The 19,251-nt window shown below is 56.4% G+C and overlaps 1 protein-coding gene across 1 annotated transcript; it reads right to left on the bottom strand.

Moving 5' to 3' along the window:
• Nucleotides 1-1,214: 1,214 nt before the first annotated feature.
• ATP8B3 (ATPase phospholipid transporting 8B3) lies at nucleotides 1,215-18,981 on the bottom strand. Its single transcript, XM_056335066.1, has 27 exons — nucleotides 18,914-18,981; nucleotides 18,254-18,345; nucleotides 17,617-17,730; nucleotides 17,051-17,149; nucleotides 16,528-16,589; nucleotides 15,845-15,917; nucleotides 15,673-15,743; nucleotides 15,013-15,095; nucleotides 14,276-14,434; nucleotides 13,640-13,743; nucleotides 12,567-12,760; nucleotides 11,666-11,874; nucleotides 10,307-10,341; nucleotides 9,677-9,830; nucleotides 9,075-9,263; nucleotides 8,527-8,639; nucleotides 7,948-8,112; nucleotides 7,541-7,652; nucleotides 7,162-7,237; nucleotides 6,574-6,715; nucleotides 5,859-6,126; nucleotides 5,122-5,345; nucleotides 4,411-4,494; nucleotides 3,910-4,149; nucleotides 3,567-3,705; nucleotides 3,159-3,289; nucleotides 1,215-2,490 (listed from the first exon to the last, which is right to left on the bottom strand). Exons 1-27 carry the CDS (start codon nucleotides 18,975-18,977, stop codon nucleotides 2,254-2,256), a joined length of 3,633 nt encoding a protein of 1,210 aa, XP_056191041.1. The 5' UTR covers nucleotides 18,978-18,981; the 3' UTR covers nucleotides 1,215-2,253.
• Nucleotides 18,982-19,251: the final 270 nt, after the last annotated feature.

Raw genomic sequence — 19,251 nt, 5'->3', positions numbered from 1 at the left:
AGGAAAAAATTAAAGTCAGAATCAATCCCAGCCAAGAAGAACCTGCAGCCTCGGGTTTGCCAGTCCAGCCACCTCCAGAAAGCACTGCTCATTTTTCTGGATAGCAATAGACGACACTCGCCCTCGTCCCGCACGGTCCGAGGGCTGCATCTCTGAGTTTTTAAATGACTTTTTCCTTCTAATTAAATTGAACTTTTTTTTCCTGCTGCTTCATCGTTACTCTCATGGGATAGGTTTTACTCTACAGCGAAATGCAATTGTTACTCCTCTGTGTCTTGCAACTATATTTGTTTAAGCTATTTACAAACGTTAAAAAAGGAAAAAAAAAATTAAAAAAAGAGTCTTATGTGTCAGGCACTTTATCCAAACTGTGCTGTGTGCTCTGGAGTTTGTTCCTCGTTCTTTGCAATGACTCATGCAGGGGAAGTTATCAGGAAATTTAACTCCAGCCTGTCAACAGGTTTTAAAACAGAAAGAAAGAAAGAAAAAAAAAATCTCTATTTGTTCATCCTCTACTGGTCATGACTGTGTTGTATTTCTGCAGCTTTCTGTTTCTTCAATAAATTATTTTCTAGTCATTCACCCTGGCGCGTGTGTGTGTCCCGCGGCGATGCTCATGGGTGGGTTCCCCACGGCAGGAGGGGGGCTGCTTTGGGGGAGCAGCCCCAGTTTAACCACCCCGACTCCTCTCCCCAGACCTGGCCGGAGAGCATCGGAGGGGGGGAGGTTTGGGGATTGTGCCCAGGCGGCTGGGAAAGGTTCCTTCTCCCAGTTTCCCACCTGGTAGCTGCAGGGGTGAGAGCTTTCCCAGAGGAAGCCTCGGATACTTCTATTTCTTGGCACCGTCTGCACCCTTCTGGCCAGAGCCCAAGGAAAACACTTTAATTCTCACAAACTCTGTGCAGATGAGGCCAAAGCACTTGTTAAACAAACCCATCAAGCCGCGCTTGCTGCAGGCAGGTCCAAGCCCCCCTGGCTGATTGAATTATTTCTCTTTTTACCTGAACGTCTTGTCCTACCATGCGTTTTGCCATGGCACAAGTGCTGGCAGGTGGCAAAGAGCTGGTGGCATACACCAAGGGACTGCAGGACCCTTCTGTGCAGCTTTCTCCCTTGGTAGCACAACAGCCAGTTACAGGAGAGGAGAGAAAAGCTAAAGTCCTTTTAATTAAAAAATAAAACCAGTAAAAAAGGTGATCCAGTCACCCGTCAGTCGTTCACAGACAACTTTTCCAGCAGGCAATACTGATGTCCCCAAGGTGACGTGTGCTCCGGTGCCCGCTGGGCAGAGCTGATGCACGGCCACCCCCAGGCTTTGCCCTCTCCCCCAAAGTACTTTGCAGGGCTTTGCAGCAAACAGCCTGTGGCCACAAGCTGTCCCCAAGGATGGGGACATCAGTCCTGGGGGAGTGGGACGTGGCTGCTGTAGAGAGGGGCATGGCACATAGCAGATGCCACCGCCACGTGTCCGGGGTGGCAGAGACATGGAGGAGCAGGCGGCGAGGAGTGAGGAGAGGCTGCGAGAAGCTGGGCTGGTTTGGCTGGAGAAGAGAAACCTGCAGGTAAGCAATCGTCCGTCAAATTGTCCTCCCGAAAATTTTCAAATTACACTGCTCCGAGTCCAATCCGTTGGGATGATGCTTGGGAAAGCCACGGGCACTGGATCCAGCCCCGCAGTGGGAGGGCGGCTGATGGGCAGCCTTGGGAAATTGAGGTGAGGGTCTTCATGCAGCCGCTGCAGCTTGGCCCCCGGCGTGGGAGGGAGTGAGCAGGGGTGAGGGGCTGCGCCTGCCACCCAGCCCCCGGCCCGGGGCTTGCGTCAGGGCATTGTATTAATTCGCAGGTGGAATAACGAGCCTGGGACAGGAGAGCTGCTGTTTGTGGGTCCAGGCCCAGCTCCAAGGGGGCTCAGCGGAGGGAGGGGGGCTGGGATGCCAGCCGGGGAGTCGCAGGGCGAGGGGCCAAGCATGGTGGCAGAGCTTGGTGGCTTTTATGGCCTTACAGGCTCCTGCAAAGCCCACCACCCATGGCACAGGGGAGACGGAACTGCTGGTGGGACACATCCCGGGGCTCAGCACCTGCAGCAGCAGCCCCCCAGGCTGGGCCAGCCCCTCTGTGGCCACGGGAGCTGCCCGCACTTCAAAACCATCCAAATAAGATTTTTAAAATGCCCGTAAAAGGAGGAAACCAGCCAGTTCTTGACGGCACCTCACCTGTCCCAGCGTGGTGGGAGGCTGATGCTGGCCAGGACAGCTATGCTGAGGAGCTGGGGAGGGAGGGCAAAGCTGGGGGTGTCTCTGGGTGCAGGAGGCCTGGGGTGATGCTGCGGGTGGCCCTGGCACGCAGGCTGTCCCCACGGGTGATGAGGCCAGCATAGCCCTCCTGGTGGGAGAAGGCGTAGCTGGAGCGGCGGTGGAAGGAGCCGCGGGGGACGTGGGCACGCAGCTCCACTGAGGGCTCCGGCTTCTGCTTGGCTTTCAAGCAGATCTTCTGCAAGGAGACAGAGAGACCAGGGCTGTGGCCACGTCCAGGCAAGCCCTCATCCCAAGGAGGGACACACCGGGAGCACAGGGACACTCTCCACCAAGACGTGGTTTGGCTCCCAGCTCCACCATGACCTGAGTTGCCATGATGGGATGCATAACATGGGGACCCTCCTGGGGGTCTTCAAAGCTCTCAGAGCTCTGGAGCACAATCTCAACCCCTGCTCTCATCTGGGACCTCTTTGCACCACCAGGAAGGTATAACCCACAACCCACATGGGGATGAGCTCTACCAAGGCTGGGGGTGGTACCAAGACCTGCACCAGAGCCTGGTGCCTCCTAAGTGGCTGGTCTGGGGCATCCTGGAGGCCAGTTCCTTACTGCAGCCAGAAGCAGACCCGCTCCAAGAGCCAGATCAGGTCTCTTGCTCCAGGACCTCTTGTGGGGCCATGTGGGGAGGGAGCCCTGGTGCCACAATTGGTCACTGGTGTCATGAGAGACCACCAGCAGGCGAGTGGTGCCACCCAGGAGAGGTGACATGTCCCACCACTACAGTCCAGGCAGTTCCCTGGGGAACCTCACCCTTCCTATCACCAGCAGCACCCTGGCCAGCCCCAGGCACTGAGGCCGGCAGAAGGCAGCCCCCTCCCCAGGCAGCCCCCGCACAGCCCCCACCTGCTGGATGCTGGGTTTGCCCACAATGGTGTGGTACAGGTGGACAGTGAGCGAGGGGATGGTGTTCACCACCAGGGACAGCAGGACCACGAGCAGGACGTAGGGGTCGGTCAGGGCGTTCTGGCTGGCGTCTGTCAATGCAAGAAGTCAGTGGGTGATGTTTAAGTAGGGAAGGTGGAGAAGACAGAGGGATCAGCTGTTGAGGGGCATGCTCCCACCCATGAAGGTGTTGAGGGGTCTAAAGAGGAGATGGCATATAAATTGGAGTCAAAAATGAAGACGGCAGGATCAAGAAGGGGCAATGAAAAGATGATCTACAAGGTGGGAAACAGCTGCCAGCACCAAGCCCAGGCTGGGATCCCCTGGCTGGGGAAAGGAAGGACCATGGGGACCCCCAGGGCATCTCACCTGGGAAGCGGAAGATGGTAGGGGCTATCCTGAAGGCATCAATGCTTTGGGTCAGGAAGGAGAAGAGGCAGAAGAGCAGCAGGCTGGCTGTGACCATCAGGAAGGACAACACCGTCCAGAACTTAGTGTCCAGGATGATCTGCAGGGAGAAGGGTAGGGCGCACAGCATCTCATGGAGGCTGCAGGGACTTCCATTTGGCCACTTGCCTCAGATCCCTCCCCTGCCCCAACGGAGATCGTCCCCCAGCCACGGAGCTGCTGTGGGTGGTGTCAGAGCACCCAGGGCTGCAACCCTAAACATCTGCTGCAGGGCCAGGATGGGGAAGGGCAGGTTGGTGCTCACCTCCACCAGGACCGACAGCAACGCCGACGTGGCCACCGTGATGGCGAAGGACTCGTAGTCGCCAACAGCCTTACTGCCGACGTGGTCCTCGAAGGCCCAGAGTGCGATGTAGAAGCTGGCGAGTGAGGTGCTGACCCCGTGCAGGAGGGTGACACCAAAAACGCGGTAGTTGAAGAGCTCGTCTTGCTGCCCGATCATGTAGAGCTCAGGGAACTCCAGGCTCTTCTTGGCACTCACGTCCTGCCGGGAAGGCATCAAGCATCACCTTCCCCACCCACAGTGGGGAGCAGGATTGGGCCACCCCACCCAACACACGCTTCGGGAGACCTGCAGCAAGTCCCTCCACCTGCTTGCTCTGTGGGGGACGACACACCAGGACCAGTGGTGGGCTCCCAGCGCAGGGTGGGTACCACATCCCAGCAGAAAGAGCCACGCAGATGGGGTGCAACAACTGCTGGGCCGATTCGCATCCACCAGGGATGCAGCCCGGAGAACCCGTACCTGCTCCAGAAGGCCCACGGATAGCACGGGGTAGGCAGTGTAGAAAATGTTGTAGAGCGCGATGAACCAGCCTTCGTACAGAGGCTAGAAGGGAGAAGAAAGCGGCTGTGAGCTCAGAGGAGCTTTGGAAAGACTTGGAAAAGGTGCCCAGGCACCAGGGGTGGGTCCCAGAGACCCACATCCAGACTCCGGGGAAGCCCCCATGGCCTTGCCCCAGGCTCTGCATCAGCTCCACGTTGTCCGCAGCAATCGGTGGGCTGGGGGGCCATGCTTCAGGTGGAGATGGGGGGCTGGAGCCACGCAGTGGTGGTCAAGTCACGCTGATGGCCCTTGGGATAAATGCTCCCATTTTGGTGGCAACCAGCTTAGTGCACGTGGGATCTTTCCCTGCATCTGTTCAAGGCTGAGCTGCAGCTCACGAGGACATCCCAGATCTCCCCAGCGTGCTTTTCCCAACGCAGCCAGGCAAAAACCAGATAACTAGTTGCATCTCAGCCAGGCAGTCCCAAAAAATTGGACAGCCCAATACCATGGTAAGGGAGAAAGGAGACCGGCGTGGTGATGTGGACATGTGTCCATCGGGCAGTACCAGGCATGGGACCTGCATGGGATCCTCAGCAGGGGGGTTTGGAACACGGGTGTGCAGCCCCCCCCCCCCCCCCCCCCCCCCCCCGGATGGATGTGACCCATGCTAATGGCTGCCTCCCTCACCTGAGCCGTGAATCCGCTGTGGAAAGCAAACCAGACCTGGGCCATGAGGCCAGCAAAGGTCTTGTAGAAGAAGTAGCGGAGGAACTTGCAGATGCGGAGATATGCCCAGCGGCCGTGGACGAGCAGGAGGCGCTGGAGGTAGGAGAACTGCGCCAGGGCGTAGTCGCTGCACTGCACGGCTTGCATGCCCTCCAGCCCGCTGATGCCCACCCCGATGTCAGCGGCTGCAGAGAACAGGAGGGTGTGAAAGGCTGGGGGGCAGGTCTTGGGGCAGCTGGGTGCTCGATTTCCCCGTGGATTGCTCCCAAGCTGATGGGCAGAGGGTGAATGCAGGAACGGTGGACAAAGGGAAGCCCCCTCTATCACGTGCCGAAGCTGTGGGAGTGACGTGCCAGGCGTGGCTGGGCATGGGGTGGGCACAGCCCCGTGGCAGGGCTGCTGGAGAGGGGCAGGGATGTCTCTGGAGCTGCCCACACTGGGGCTTGAAGCTTCATCAAGGTTCATCCCCACTGCCAGAGCGAGTGGTCCCACCCTGCTCTGGTCCCAGGCTGGTCCTGGACCTGTGCCTCACTCCCCTCCCAGCACAGCAATGGGGGGAACTGGTTTGGAGGTTCCCCTCCCAGCTCCTCCCCTCAAAGGAGAGGATGATGTGGTGGAGATGGCAGATAGGGCACCACCACTCCCCACCAGCGGGTCATGCCCACCGAAACCCACGCTCCCCCTGCCCCGAGCCTCACTTTTGATCATGTTGACATCGTTGGCCCCATCCCCAATGGCCAGTGTGATGGCCTTCTTGTGCTTCTTCACCAGCTGCACGATGAGGGCTTTCTGCTTGGGGGTCACCCTGCAGCAGATCACTGCCTGGCAGCTGGTGGCCAAGTCCACGAAGGCCTTCTCCACCAGACTGCCCCGCTCCTGCGAGCCCGGAGCCCTGCAGCAAGCCAGCCACTGCCAGGGCCAGCCCTTCTCCTCCTTCAGCACCTCTCCTGTGTGCAGGATTTTGTCCTTGGGGGAGAGCAGACGTGGCTGGGACTTCACCCATAGCCTTCACAGCACGAGAGCCCCCAGTTCCTCAACAATATTTTTCAATCTTGTAGATGCTACGAAAATGTGAGCCCCATTTTCTCCAAGTTCACCACGCAGTAGACACTGACCATGAGACCAGTTTGCTCCAGTATGACCAGAAGAGCACATGCCAGCCTGCATCATCCCAGAAGACTGGTAGGGCAGGTGCGGTCAACGTCCCCCAGTGCCAAAGGATTGGTGCAAGGTTGTCCCCCTCTCCACGCCCCATTCCCCAGCACAAAACAGGCTTTTCCCACTCCACGGGCAGGAGGGACATCACGTCCTCTGTGTGCTGGTGCCACCCAGGACTTTGAGAGCACCAGGGCAGGACCAGCAATCTGCTGGTGCAAGCAGGGAGCTGAGAATTGCATCCCAGTGCCACCTTACCAGGAAGTCCCCACTGATGATGATGGCTCTCTTCTTGTGGCACATAGGCTCTGGGCGCTGCTGGGAGAGGCGGCTGCTGCACCGTGCTTCCCCGCTGCCGCTGAGGTTGTTGTTGCTCACCCAGTAAGCCTTGAGAACCTCGCTGTGTGAGGAAGGGGTGGCTGGAGCTGAGCTGAGGACACTGGGCAGGATGCCCAGCTTCGACCGAGACCTACAGTTGGCCTTTGCCATCTCAAAGCTCCAGGGAGATGGAGCTGCTACCCAGTGGTGGGAACAGGGGGAGACAGGGGGTCCCAGGGCTGCACTGATGCCAGAAATCAGCCTCTGTCCCTGTGGTTTACAGGCTGGAGAGACAGCTTAAGCACCTTCTGGTCAAAGCCTGCCAAGGAGGAGAAGGGGCAGGAACAGATGGGGAAGCCTGGAAAAGCATCCGCAGATGAAGGCCATGGACATTCAGGCTGGGACAGGGAAGGAGAAGCATCATCTCAGGCAGACTTGAGCTGTGCCCAACCTGCACAGGTCCCTATACCCTCAGGTGTCTTCAGTAGGGACGACAACATCCTGAACCAGGAGGTCATCATTCCTCACCTGATCTCCTTCTCCTCCAGGATCTCCATGTCATCCGTGAGCAGCTTGCATGCATAGCCAATGTTCATTGCGGTCTCTGCAACACGCAGGTGTCAGCGGCCAGGGGTGCTGTCCCCCACGTCCCCGGGCAGCCCCCAGCCCTCAGGTACAACAGCCCTTGGTGGGCAGCAGCTGCTGGGGGCTCTGCTCCAGCTCGATGCCATCGCGCAGATGGCTTCCCCTTCCTCAGTTTCCCCACGGGTGACATGACCTGGGGGACGTGCTGCTGCATTAAAGGGAACAGCAGAACCTGGCTGCTGCCCACTCCCGGGGCCTCACCTCTTCTCTGGTCCTGGGTAGGGGAGAAGCTGAAACGGGGTCTGGGGTTGCCTCCACTGACCTTGTTTGTCTCCTGTCAGCACCCACACTTTAATGTTGGCCAGTTTCAGCAGCTGGATAGTCTCAGGGACTCCGTCTTGCAACTTGTCCTCAATGGCTGTGACCCCCAGCAGCTGGAAGGAGGGTAAGTGGGTGTCACGCCACGGGGCACGGCAAGATATGGAGGTGGGAATTGCCCCTGGGTCCAACCAGGAGTCCTTGCCCATGAGCGGACACAATCTGACAGATATCTACCCCAGTGTCTATTGGCATGTCACAAAGTCACCTGTGGAACTCCACCTGCCCTCCCACCCAGGGGGCGGGGTGTTGGGCTGGACACCCCCCTCAACCCAGAGAGCTGAATGCCACACTCCTGCCCTCTGTGGGACCAGCACAGCCGGTTCCTTCTAAACCCCTGCCTCATCCCACCTGCAGGTCCTGCTCCATCTCCTCGTACAGCTTGTCCAGCTCCCGCGCGCGGTCCTGCAGCAGGACACTGGCCTCCTGGTGCCTCCTGCTCCACGTGCTGTACTCAGCCTCGCTCACCTCCTTGCTGGCCAGGCATAAAGTCCTCAGTGTCTCCTCTGCAAAGCGCTACAGAGATGAGACATCAGGTCTCCCTTCCCTCAACCAGGATGACTCTCATGGTGGACCAGGGCATCATGCCAGCCAGCCGCGATGCCCCCATGGGCACAGCCAGAGACACTCCAGGTTTTGAGGCTCTCCCGCTGGGCTCTGGCTCCCTCCCCATCCTACAGCATCCCCATGAGCATCCTTGCAATGCCATACATTGCAATGCTCTGGTCCATACAGAACACCGAAGGTGGATTTGATACCCTCTTAGCCCCTGTCCCATGTGCAGGTGAGGCTCGTAGAGCAGAAGGAAGAAAGAAGGACCAAAATCCTGAAGCCAGAGAGAGAAAGAGCAGCAGGGACTGCAGGACACCCAGCCCAAAGCCAGCAGCAGGGAGACCAGCCCTCTTCGCCGCAGGCTGGCGTGGGACTCACATCCAATGCCATCTCAGTGAAGGTCTCATTGGGCCCTCGGCTCTGCAATCTCTCCAGGATGACCGTGTCAGCCCCCTTGGTGTAGAGCCGGATTGTGCCCTGGGGGTCTCGCACTGGGAGGAAGAGGAGGGACAGCCTAAGTCCCCAGCGAGAGACTCCCACTCATCACTGTCCCCATGTGATGGCCACGCTGCAGAAGGCACCACAGGGGACGCTGGTGCTTTTCTGCCAGCAGTGATAGAAAGCACAGGAATTTCCCCAGATCTACACCACCGCGAGGCAGGATCGGGCCTCAAGGACTGACAGTTCCTCACACAACTCCTCTGAGCCCCTGATTTACTTGGTCTCTCTTGGCTGCTCAAACTTTTGCCAGCTGCCTTCACCAAGGTGTCAGGGTGAGCAAAACTGCAGGGATGCCCAGGATGATCCTTAGGAGCCCCTGTGCTGGTCCACTGCAGCCATCCCGGTGCCATCCCTTGTAGGGCTGAGTACAGAAGGGACCCTCTGTGTCCCTGGAGGGCCCCCCTGAGCCACCCTGTCCCGCTCACCCAGGACAGACATCCTCTTGCGATCGCTGTTGAAGTCCAGCATGGCCAGCACCTTGTACGTCCTCTTCTTCCCCAGCTCACTGATGGTGATGGTGTCTTGCGTTCGGGACAGAAAGACGTACCCCAAGTCCCTGGCTGCCATCACCAGGGCTTCTTCATCTGGTGAAGCTGCCTGATAAACCAGCTGGTCTGCAGGAGAGGAGCAGGGATTAGGCAAGGAGACCTCCCAGCCAAGGGACACCTGAAACACCCTGGTCTTGCCCAGCACCGACATTATCTATGGGCACTCTACAGCCCAAGCCACCAGGCTAGGGAAACTCAATCCTACTTGTCTCATCCCTTCTGCTCATTGCCCCAGGCAGGACAAGTGCCCGGACAGGGATGGATTATCCCCACCGTGTTTCCGTTCCAACTAATTAGCTTTAAAACAAACCCAGATGTGCACTGCTGTGACGCCAGGACAGCGGCACAAAGTGTCCCTGGGGTCTCGTGCCACCTGCTCCCCGCACAGCAGAGCACAGCTGGGCGATGGAAGGAGCCTCAACGCCCTGAACGGCGGCTAGATCCCACACCAAGCGTGCCAACCCCCATGGCCAACCCACCGCCCTTCTCCTCCACCATGACAGTGTGGCAGAGGGCCAGCAGCCTCAGGAACTCCCTCAGCGTGGAGTCGTTGTCCCGCTGGGCAGCTTCCACCAGCATGCCATCACAAAAGTCCAGCTTCTCCCTGTGGTGGTTCCAGGTCGATCCCAATCCCTGCAAGAGGCACAAACAGTTGTCTCTTTTCATCAGACCAGATGAAGGCATCTGAGAGAGATGGAGCATGGGGTTCTCCACCAGGGATGCTGCTGGGGGGTGATGCAGTGACCCCGTGCTGGCATGGTCCGATCCAGATTGGAGTCTGTAAGCAGAGCTCTGCATCGTCTACCCCAAGGGGGTGAGTATAAAAAGGTTGGGAATTTAAAAAAAAAAATAATAAAAAAAAAATAAAATCAGAACTGCATTGTTTTATAAACCCGGCTTCCCTGTCCTTAACTGGCAGCTGAGGACCAACAAACTTGCCAGCCCCAGGAAACACGGGCACTTTCCGACAGGATGGGACCCGCCCCCAGCAAACAGGACACCAGGCAAAAGGCTGTGCCTGCTGCTGGTGTAACCACCAACTGCTGCGCTTTGGCCCCAGCAAGGGGCAGCATCTAGCCCCATGTGAGTAGGAGGGGGGAGTTACGCACCGATGGCTGTTTGTTCTCATGGCCTGTGCCTGTACCTGCCAAAATAAAAACAGTTCAATTAATTGAGAGCTGGCAGGGAGCATCACTAACGAGGGCTTCAGCAGTTCCTCTGGAAGGGACGGCTGCTCTGCTGGCCGAAACACCAACAAAAAGGGACCGGTTTGCAGCATCTGCTGGCTGCTGGTCATGAGCCAGGCTCCGTTAGGATATCCAGGTCTGATTTCTTTGGCTCTTGGACCGATCAGACTTTCGACACGTTTTTAATGTGAAAAATCCAGTTTCACCCACGTTTCCTCCGCCGCTGGCCAGAGACTGGCGGGATTAGAGCGATGTTGCTGTCGCAGAGGCTCAACACGATCCATCAGGCAGGGCAGAACTGGCTTTATTCCTGCTTAAAAACTTTGCTAGATCTTTTCTTTTCCCTTCCTCTGCTTTTGCTTTTATCACTACCGGTTTGTCTCAAGTGCCTGATACTTATCTCAGGAAAAGGGAGCTCTGTGCTAAAGCTCTGGCCTGCCCTGCTTGCTAAATTTCACTAATGAAGCACTGAGAGAGCTCCCAGAAGCCAGCCAAGAGCTCAAGTAAGTATGGCAATAAGAAAAAGCCTTGGTGATTCTCAGGTTTCTATGGGGAAAGACAAGCAGAATCATTAAAAAAAAAAATAAACAGCAAAGAGCAATTACATGCATTCATTTTAAAGAAACAACGCAAGGGGAATGATAACTTCTTCACCTCCTCCATCCATCACCTGAAAGCCTCAAAGTGCCCAGAGCTGGAAACCAAGCTAGAGATTCACCAGAAAACAATGCAAAGAAGTAAAGCAAAACCTCCTTTTTCTCCAAGACCTTCATAGAAAATGAAAATCCTTGGGCTTCACTGGCCCATCACCCCACGGCTCTGCTCTACCCTGTCCTGGCCACCTGGGCCAGCATCAGCCCATTATTTCAGGAGGGATCCACCTCACTCAGACTATGTGTTTGTCATGTGGCTTTGCTGGGCCCCTAACCCCAGGCTTTCCTTTTTTTGTCGGGGAAAACCTGGCTGATCTCAGCTGAGTTTGGGGCATGACACATCTCCTGAAAGGTAGGCTCCCGTTTTAGGGGGCAGAACTGTGCCCTGACTCCGTGCACTGGGAACATGAGCCAAGTGCAACCGCAGGCACTGTGCTCCCTGCAAAGCACCAATAACATGGGGGATGGAACAACCCAAATTCCTACAGCAGCTTCCATCTACACACCCGACCACCAAGGTCAATCCACATGGCCCAAACTCCCCAGCAAGCCAGGAGGAATGGAAAGAACCAGTTCCAGGTTCACCTAACCCGTGAGTCCCTACAAACTTGCTTCCATCAAAAGTTACCATAGATGCTCCCATTGATGCAGCATTTCTTGAAGCTCATAATGTTTTGCGTCAAGGTGCCAGTCTTGTCCGAGAAGATGTATTCGATCTGGCCAAGCTGATCGTTGAGGCTGGTGCTTCTGGCTTTTGCCGGGATGTCTTTGACAGCGTAATACATTTCCAGATCCCAGTTGATAAAAAAGCTGTTCACCAGATAGATGAATTCAAACCTAGGAAGTCAGGTAGAAGAAACTTCATGCTGGGGAAGGAGATCGCGTTCCTCACATCCCGGGGCACCTGGGGGACTGACACGGGGAGAGAGGGCAGAGGGGAGCTCCCCACCTGGCTCTGAGCTTGGGGGACACAAGGGGGTTTCCATTGCTCATGGCCAGGCTTCCAGAAGGCTCATCACACCAGACCGAGAGCCCACGGGGACCCAGGCAACCAGGCTCCCCACTGGAAATCTGGCCCTTGGTGCCAAAATACATAAAGAGGGAGGTTCGGTGAAGGCCTGAAAAGTCTGGAAACTGCTTCTTCCATCACAAAAAATCACAAACTGTGATTATTGCCTGCTCACAACGGCTGTGCGCTTCTCTCCCCCACCCTGCTGCTGCTTGGTGGGCAAACGCCACCTCTATGGGTCTCACCTGCATCCTGCCCACAATTTCCAGCACCAGCCATCTCTTCGCTGGCTTTCCTCTGAGAAGATCTCAAAGTACCTCATCAGTGCTTGGAAGATACGCACCCCATCCTCCATAATCTCTCATGGCTAAGGGGACACATGGGGATGACTCACTCAGGGTCACCGCTGGCTCTTCTGTGCAGCCCCATTTTTTGGCTGTAAACCAAGGTGCCAGCCGATGGCCAAGGACAGGGAGAGGGGTACTGATCTCTGATCGCTTCCAAGCTCTATTGTTCTTACGTTATATACATGGACATGGGTATGATGATGCTCAGGAGGATTGTGAAGCCCCAGAAGTTGAAGAAGGCCTGCTGGGCAGGAGTTGTGTTCTTGTAGAGAGCAGAGAGGTAGCTGTGCTTCTCCTGGAACATCCTGGCCCAAAACCCAGAGGCAACAGCGAGACACAGCGATGTGACCAGCAGCACCAGGAAGATCTGAGATGGGAAGCCAGGGTGAGAATGTCCCATCACACCAGCGCCCACCAGACTCTTTTCTAGGACTAACCATTGCCCCTTCCAAACGGCCTCATTTAGCTGCAAGCCTGGGGAAGGCTGTCCCTGCGCCTGAAGCTGGTTCTCAGAGCTCATCCTGGGCTGGGGTGAGGGATTGCAACACATATTCCAGATGACACATCTGCAGCATGCACAGAGTAAACCCCAGCTTTCCCACCCTCCGAATGGCCGCAGACACTGTCTCCCAGCAGCGGGGCTGTTCTGCAGCTTTCCTGCTGAACTGTCGGCAAGCAGAGCAGTGGTGGTGGCCGATCCGAGGAGTGATGACACCCAACCACCGAGAACAGGAGTAAGAGCCATCCAACTCCTCGTTACGCCCACACTGCTTTGCTTCCCACAGAGGAAAGGTTCCTCCTGCCCCTGGCCTCCACCTGCCTCCATCAGTGCTGAGCCACAGCCTGCTGGTCCCTCAGCACAAGCTGCCTCCTTGGACCCGCACGGTTATGGATTAGTGCAGGCAGAAGGGGCTGGAGATCCTGAACGCTCTGGTTCCCTAAGCCAAGGGGCTGCTCTGCAGCCAAGGGCTCAGAGTGGCCAAGGTCCAGGGTTTAAGCAACACAACCACCATGCACGCTGCTCCAGACCCAGCAGCTGCCACTCCCTGATGGGAACATCACTTGGTATTTGCCCATTACCATGATAAACCCAAGATATTTTGAGCAAAATATTGCAAGCTGAAGAAAATCAGCATCACCCAGGAGATGTTCCTGATGATCCATGAGATCAACTCTCAGGAGAAGACCTGTGATCAACCCCAGGCGGCTGGTGGACCAGGGCAGGAAGTGTTTGAACCACACTCACTATGATCACCAGCCGGTCCATCATGCAGTCCAGCTTGGTTTTCTTCCGCTTGATCTTTCCACAGTTCCTCATAATTTTGGAATCAAATCCTGGATGAGAAAGATCTTGGAAGTAAAAATGCAAGTCCACAGCTCCCAGAAGGTTGCCTCACAGCTAAGTGATGCTGGTTGCCTCCATAACAACATCTCCCCACCTCTGATGACTTTGGAGGACTGCAGCCCTTGATCTGTGGATAACCAAGCTGTGCCTCACTCTCCAAGTGCTGCTCCCACCAGCCCTCGCCCCTCCCACCTGCCCACAGCTGCTGGTGGCCAAGCTCTCAGCCACACTGAGCCACAAAGTGCAAGAAGCCACTGAGCGGAGTGAATCCAGGACGATCCTTGGATCACATTTTGTAGGTGAGATCTAACCTGGGAGGAGCAGAGGTTGGGTACCACTGCATCATCTCCTTGCCAGCAAGCCCACCACCAGCAAAGCTTAGGATAAACCACTGGGGGCTTGGTTCCAGCGCCAGGTCCTCCCACTTTGTACCAGCTGGGAGTGGGACCTGCTGCTGCCAGAAGCGCTGGGGCAGCTTAAAAATCCGTGGGGAGCTGGGTGGTTTCTGCCCTCCCTGATCCAGGGCCAGGCACTGACCTGCGTAGATAACCAAGCCGTAGCAGACGTCGGTGTTGCGAAGCCTGCAGCCTCGCAGCAAGATCCTTTCGCTGTCGAGCGAGTAGGTCTCACCCCTCCACTCCAGCGTGCCAGTGAAGCTGTGCATGCGGCTGTTGGGCTCCTCGCAGGTCACTGTCCCTTGGGTAGAGGGCACGGTTCAGGCGGTGGCTGCGGGGGACACGGGACCTTCCTCTCCCCTCACCCCCAACCCACTCATCCCCTCCAAAGAGGGTCGCTGGCAGCTTCTCGGGGAGATTCAGGTTTTGTCAGGGCAGCTCCAGGTGGAGTTGGGATAAGGAGGGTTCAAATCCAGGCTAAGCTGGAGGGTCACCCTGCGGTGCTGGGAGGGGGCTCGGTCTGGGAACCGCACTAGGCTGTAAACAAGGTGCAAACACAACCCCCTTCACCCCCAGAGCCTCCCAGAAGGGAGTCTGCGTCCTACGAAGGACCAAAGGAGAAAAAAATCCAGGGTCTGAGCTCAGGTCCGGGAAGATCCAGGGCGGGGGGAAGGTGCACAGCCCTGACGGAACCAGCACAGAGCCACTCTGCTGAGGAAGGGTCTCCCCGCAGGGGCTTTGGCTCCGGGTGGGCAGCAGCAAGCGCAGTGTCCCGTTGGACTGATGGCACCCGGTGCCCGAGGGGACAAAGGCTTCCCGAGGCTGGACCCGTCCCATCCCAGCGGGACAGCCGCATCCTCGCCCGGCCGGGACACTCACCATCAAAGGCAGCCATGCTCTCCTCACTCACCAGCTCCTGGTGGGTGACCAGAAGGGCTTGTCTGAACTTCAGGTTCGTTTCCCTGTGAACAAGAGCCGGGGAGGGAGAAATGAAACGACCCTGTGGGGTGACAGAGCTGTTAATTCTGCTGTTGGACCCATGAGACCACGACTGCCGTTAATTATCGGGTGATTACATGAGTGATGGCAATGAAAAGTGAGATAGGGACCTATCGTGCCAGACATGGAGCACTCATGCAGGGAGGGAGCCCTGGCCCAAGGACCCTGCCATTAAATCATCCTGCAGATGGAGGTGGAAGGGATGGGCAACCTCTGTCGTCATCCCCCCTCGCTGGGAGGGAGCCAGGAGATGGAGGGAGATGCCCGAGGTCACAAGCTGCTCTGTGGAAGCCTTAAAAGTGGTTTTGGACTCCCATTTCCAAAATCAGGGGGCTCAACCCCCGTTTCGAGGGTGTCTGTAGTTTTAGCTTGCAGAGGATCCCCCACACCCCATGGGTTCTGCTGAACCCGCAGCCCTCCCAGCGTGCCTGACTCCCCCAGTGCTGGGGGGTCCCCAAGACAGGAGGCTTCATCTGTTGGCTGGGGTATCTCTGCCCCTCTCCCCCCATGGCAGCAGCAGTCCCCTGCCCCTCTCCTCACCCATCGATGTCGGCAGTCTCCACGTAGCACAGGCTGCTGGGCTCCGAGCTGCACAGCAAGAGCATGTCGGCCTTGAAGAGCAAAAAGGGGGAGAGGGCATCTGGCTGAGCCCCTCCTCCCCGATACATCCCCCCCACTGCCTCTGGGGCAGCCAGCTCCGGGCACCACTCACCGGGACAACGCTCTCCTTACGCAGCCGGACGATGTCCCCGACGCAGATGTCGTGCCACTTCTGCCAGCGGAAGCTGCAGGAGAATTAGGGGGGAGATTTTTACCCTGGTGGAGCAGTGGGACGGGGGCTGGGGCTGCTGCTGCCCTCTGGACCAGCCTGTGTCCATCCCAGCTTCTTGCGTGAATGGCGTCTCCAGGTTGGTGGTGCCTCTGCCACCGGGATGGCCTCCCATCTGCATGACCAAAGGATGGTTGAGCACTGAGGATGGCACAGGACCCACCGGTAACATACACATCCCCTGCACCTATGGGTGGCAGGGACTTTCAGACCCCTGGCCACAGGTGGGAAGTGTTGGTCTTTCCCCGGACCCGTGTGTAGCACGGCATGACTCTCTGGGTTAGATATGAAGACCTGGAGGAACTTTTGTGGCCCAGGAAACCCTCCTTCCAGCACATCACAGCAAATGAGGGCTTTTTTAGACCATGGCTGGAATGCAATCATCCCCCCAGGGGACCAGCTGGACCTGCAGCAGATTGTGGGAGGCGATGGGATTTTGCAGAGTCAGGGACAGTCCCACCAAGACCCTCCTCAGCTGCTGTGCTCAAGGCTGCTTAGTGCTTCAGATGACCCATCGTTCCACGCAAGCCTGGAACACGTGGGTACAGCTTCCCGAAGCCCCTCACCTCTTCCCAGAGAGGATTTCACATGGCCGGCTGTTGATGTTTTTGTCACTTTGGTGACGGCCCTGCACAGAGGAGAGAAAAAAAAGACTCCAGAAGTAAAGGATGGGCCAAGCCAGGCTTCCTTGTCCCATGAAAACAACTCTCTTAATGCCACAACCTGCCTCCTCAGCCCTGGATCTGCTTCCTGAAGCAGTCAGAAGATGAATTCTGATGAATAAAAAGGCTAAATTTCCCCCCAGGTATTTCTAGGGACCAACCTGGGAATACAGCCATTGGATAAGATATTAAAGATGATGGAGATGGGGGTCTAGACCCCAAGGAAAGCAACTGGCTGGTCCCATCCTTCCCAAGGGAAAATACAAAACTTTTTGGACATGGTAGAGTTGATGGTACCTCAGGAACGATGAGTGATGGCAACTCCCAGCTTTTCAGTTCACCCAGCAGCTAAGGGGCCTCTTCTACTGCCCACCCCCCCAGGACCCGATCCCAACGCTCACAGCCTTTTGCTTCAACTTGTACTCACAATGTCATCGATCAGGTCTCGTAGACCCCGGATGGTGAGGAGGCAGCTCAGGGGGAACAGCAGAGTATACCAGGGCAGCGTGGAGATCTCAGGGAAGGTCTAGAGAAGGAGAATTTTACACCACTGACATGACTTTCACCCCACCTTGGGACACTTGAGGTGACTGAGTAAGTCCCCCTTGCCCCCAGCTCCCCTCCGCAGCCCGCACCTGAGGATGGCACGAACCCATCCAGGCAGACTCAAGTTGACATCCCTATCCACAGAGAATTGTTTTTTGGAATTTTCACTTCTTTTTAAAGTGGACCTGTGAAATGCCTGTGGGTCCCTGAATCTGGAGGGTAGGATTTCTGTTTAGGTGCGGTCTACGTGAGCTTTGCTTACACCCAAACCCAACCGTTTAGAGTAACCAACTTGACGTAGGAGAAACCCCTTCAGAGCTCATGAATGACACTGAAAAGCAGCATCCCTGACACCAGGGACACCAGAGTCCCCTACTCTAAACACCAGACCATCCTCCTTCACCAGACACTGGCACAGGCTTGCTCTTACCTCGGTGTCCATCTCACCTGCAAGAGGATGACAAAGATGAAGTAGACGTTGGCTGTCCGGTGGAACTGCTCGTAGAGGTTCAGGGGCAGGAAGGTGAAGATATTGTACTTGGCCGTCTTAATGGCATTGCCCTGCGGGAGAGAGGCAGGTCAAAGTCAAGGACGTGTTTTGAAAATGTCAAAAACATTCTGGTGTTTTAGGATTTCTCAAGTTTTCACGGCATAAGAGATGCCTTTGAAAAATTACCAAAGCCATAAGGAAAAAAAAAAAAAGATTGATTAGAGCAAAGCACTGTATAAAACTGAAACAAAATGATTTGCTTCCGATCATCTAAAGCATACCTAACTGGCCTCAACTAGATGGTCATTATTTAGCTGGAAAAAGAATCTGGTTTTGTTCAATCAAGACTCCTTTTCTTTTCATTTGACCATCAGACTAAAAAGTACCCATCACATAGCCCTGCTCCTTGTCTGACCACTTCAGAGGGCATCTGGGGCACCAGGCAGGGAGCAGCCTGTCCTCCTCATTGAGGATTATGCGTGTGACTCTCCATCCTACTGGAGATCACTTTGCAGCATCCCTGTCACGTCACCCCCGACCATCACGAGCTCAGGAATCACGGGCTGGGCCCAGGGCTGGCCCGGGCTGACTCACCGCATACTTCTTCTTGCTCAGACAGAAGGCGAATTTCTTCTTGAATTGCATGTGGTAGTTTCGGTCATTGGCCCTCACCTCCCAGGTGAAAGCTGGAAAAGCAAGTGGGTACCCACCAGCTCTTAGCAGAGCCAGTGACGGTGCCGCTGGGCTCCTGGTGACCCACTGCTGGGAGAATGGGACTTCCCACAGCGCGTCTGGACCGGGAGAGCAGCCAGGGTACAGCTGGGACAGAGCCGGGTCCTTGGGCTCAGCTGGGTCACGGAGCAGGCAGGAGGCCAGAAGCTTCCTGAGACGTAGGACTGCTGTGCACGCTCGCTCCTGAGCCTCAGGCTCACCATTTGGGCTCAGGTTTTGGTTTAACAGTATAACCAGGCCAGGTGAAGGACAACTCCTCCAAGCACAGCCTTTGCTATTCTGAAGACTGGTCATTCCTCTCCTGATTTCATTTCTGCTCATTCATTTAATTCTGCTGATTTCATTTTGATCAGCACAGATGCCACCAAGCCATGTTCCCCAGCTCCTGGTCCATCCTTCCAGACCGTTTCACCCCAAACCTGTTTCTTCCCCATCTTACAACCCTGTCCCACATTCAACTTTCTCATAAACTGACTAAAAAACCCCCAGAAGACCCCTAACCCACGCTCATCGCACACTGACCTGGCAGCTGCTTCTTTCCATGCAGGCAGCCCGAGGCTGGGTCCTGCTCAGCGATGGCTCCCATGCCAGGACCTAGGAACAAGGACAACCGCAAATATTTGCCATGCTGAGCAATGACACCATGATCCCACAGGGATGCTCCAACGTCCCAAAGCTGGGCCCTCCACCCCCCCGGGCAGGACATGGTGTGGAAGGGATGCTCTTCTGAGCACAGCTGGGGATGGAGGTCTTCCCCGGAGCCGCAGACTAATTCAGACCTTTTTACTGTCCTGGAGGTATGAAGGGACGCGCATTCCTCCATAGCCACCTGAAGGTCCGGATCGGTGGCGTCAGGCAGA

Source organism: Falco biarmicus, chromosome 4, assembly GCF_023638135.1.
Source record: "Falco biarmicus isolate bFalBia1 chromosome 4, bFalBia1.pri, whole genome shotgun sequence".
In the NCBI taxonomy this organism is placed as follows: domain Eukaryota; kingdom Metazoa; phylum Chordata; class Aves; order Falconiformes; family Falconidae; genus Falco; species Falco biarmicus.
This window is presented reverse-complemented; position numbering and strand designations above follow the sequence as displayed.

Coding starts and splice junctions, on each gene's coding strand:
- ATP8B3 (XM_056335066.1), bottom strand. CDS start 18,977: ATGGGAGCCATCGCTGAGCAGGACCCAGCCTCGGGCTGCCTGCATGGA. Junction 6,127..6,573: donor TCATCAGTGGGGACTTCCTG/GTAAGGTGGCAC, acceptor CTCTCCCCCAAG/GACAAAATCCTGCACACAGG. Junction 3,706..3,909: donor TGCTGTCGGTCCTGGTGGAG/GTGAGCACCAAC, acceptor TTCTCCCTGCAG/ATCATCCTGGACACTAAGTT.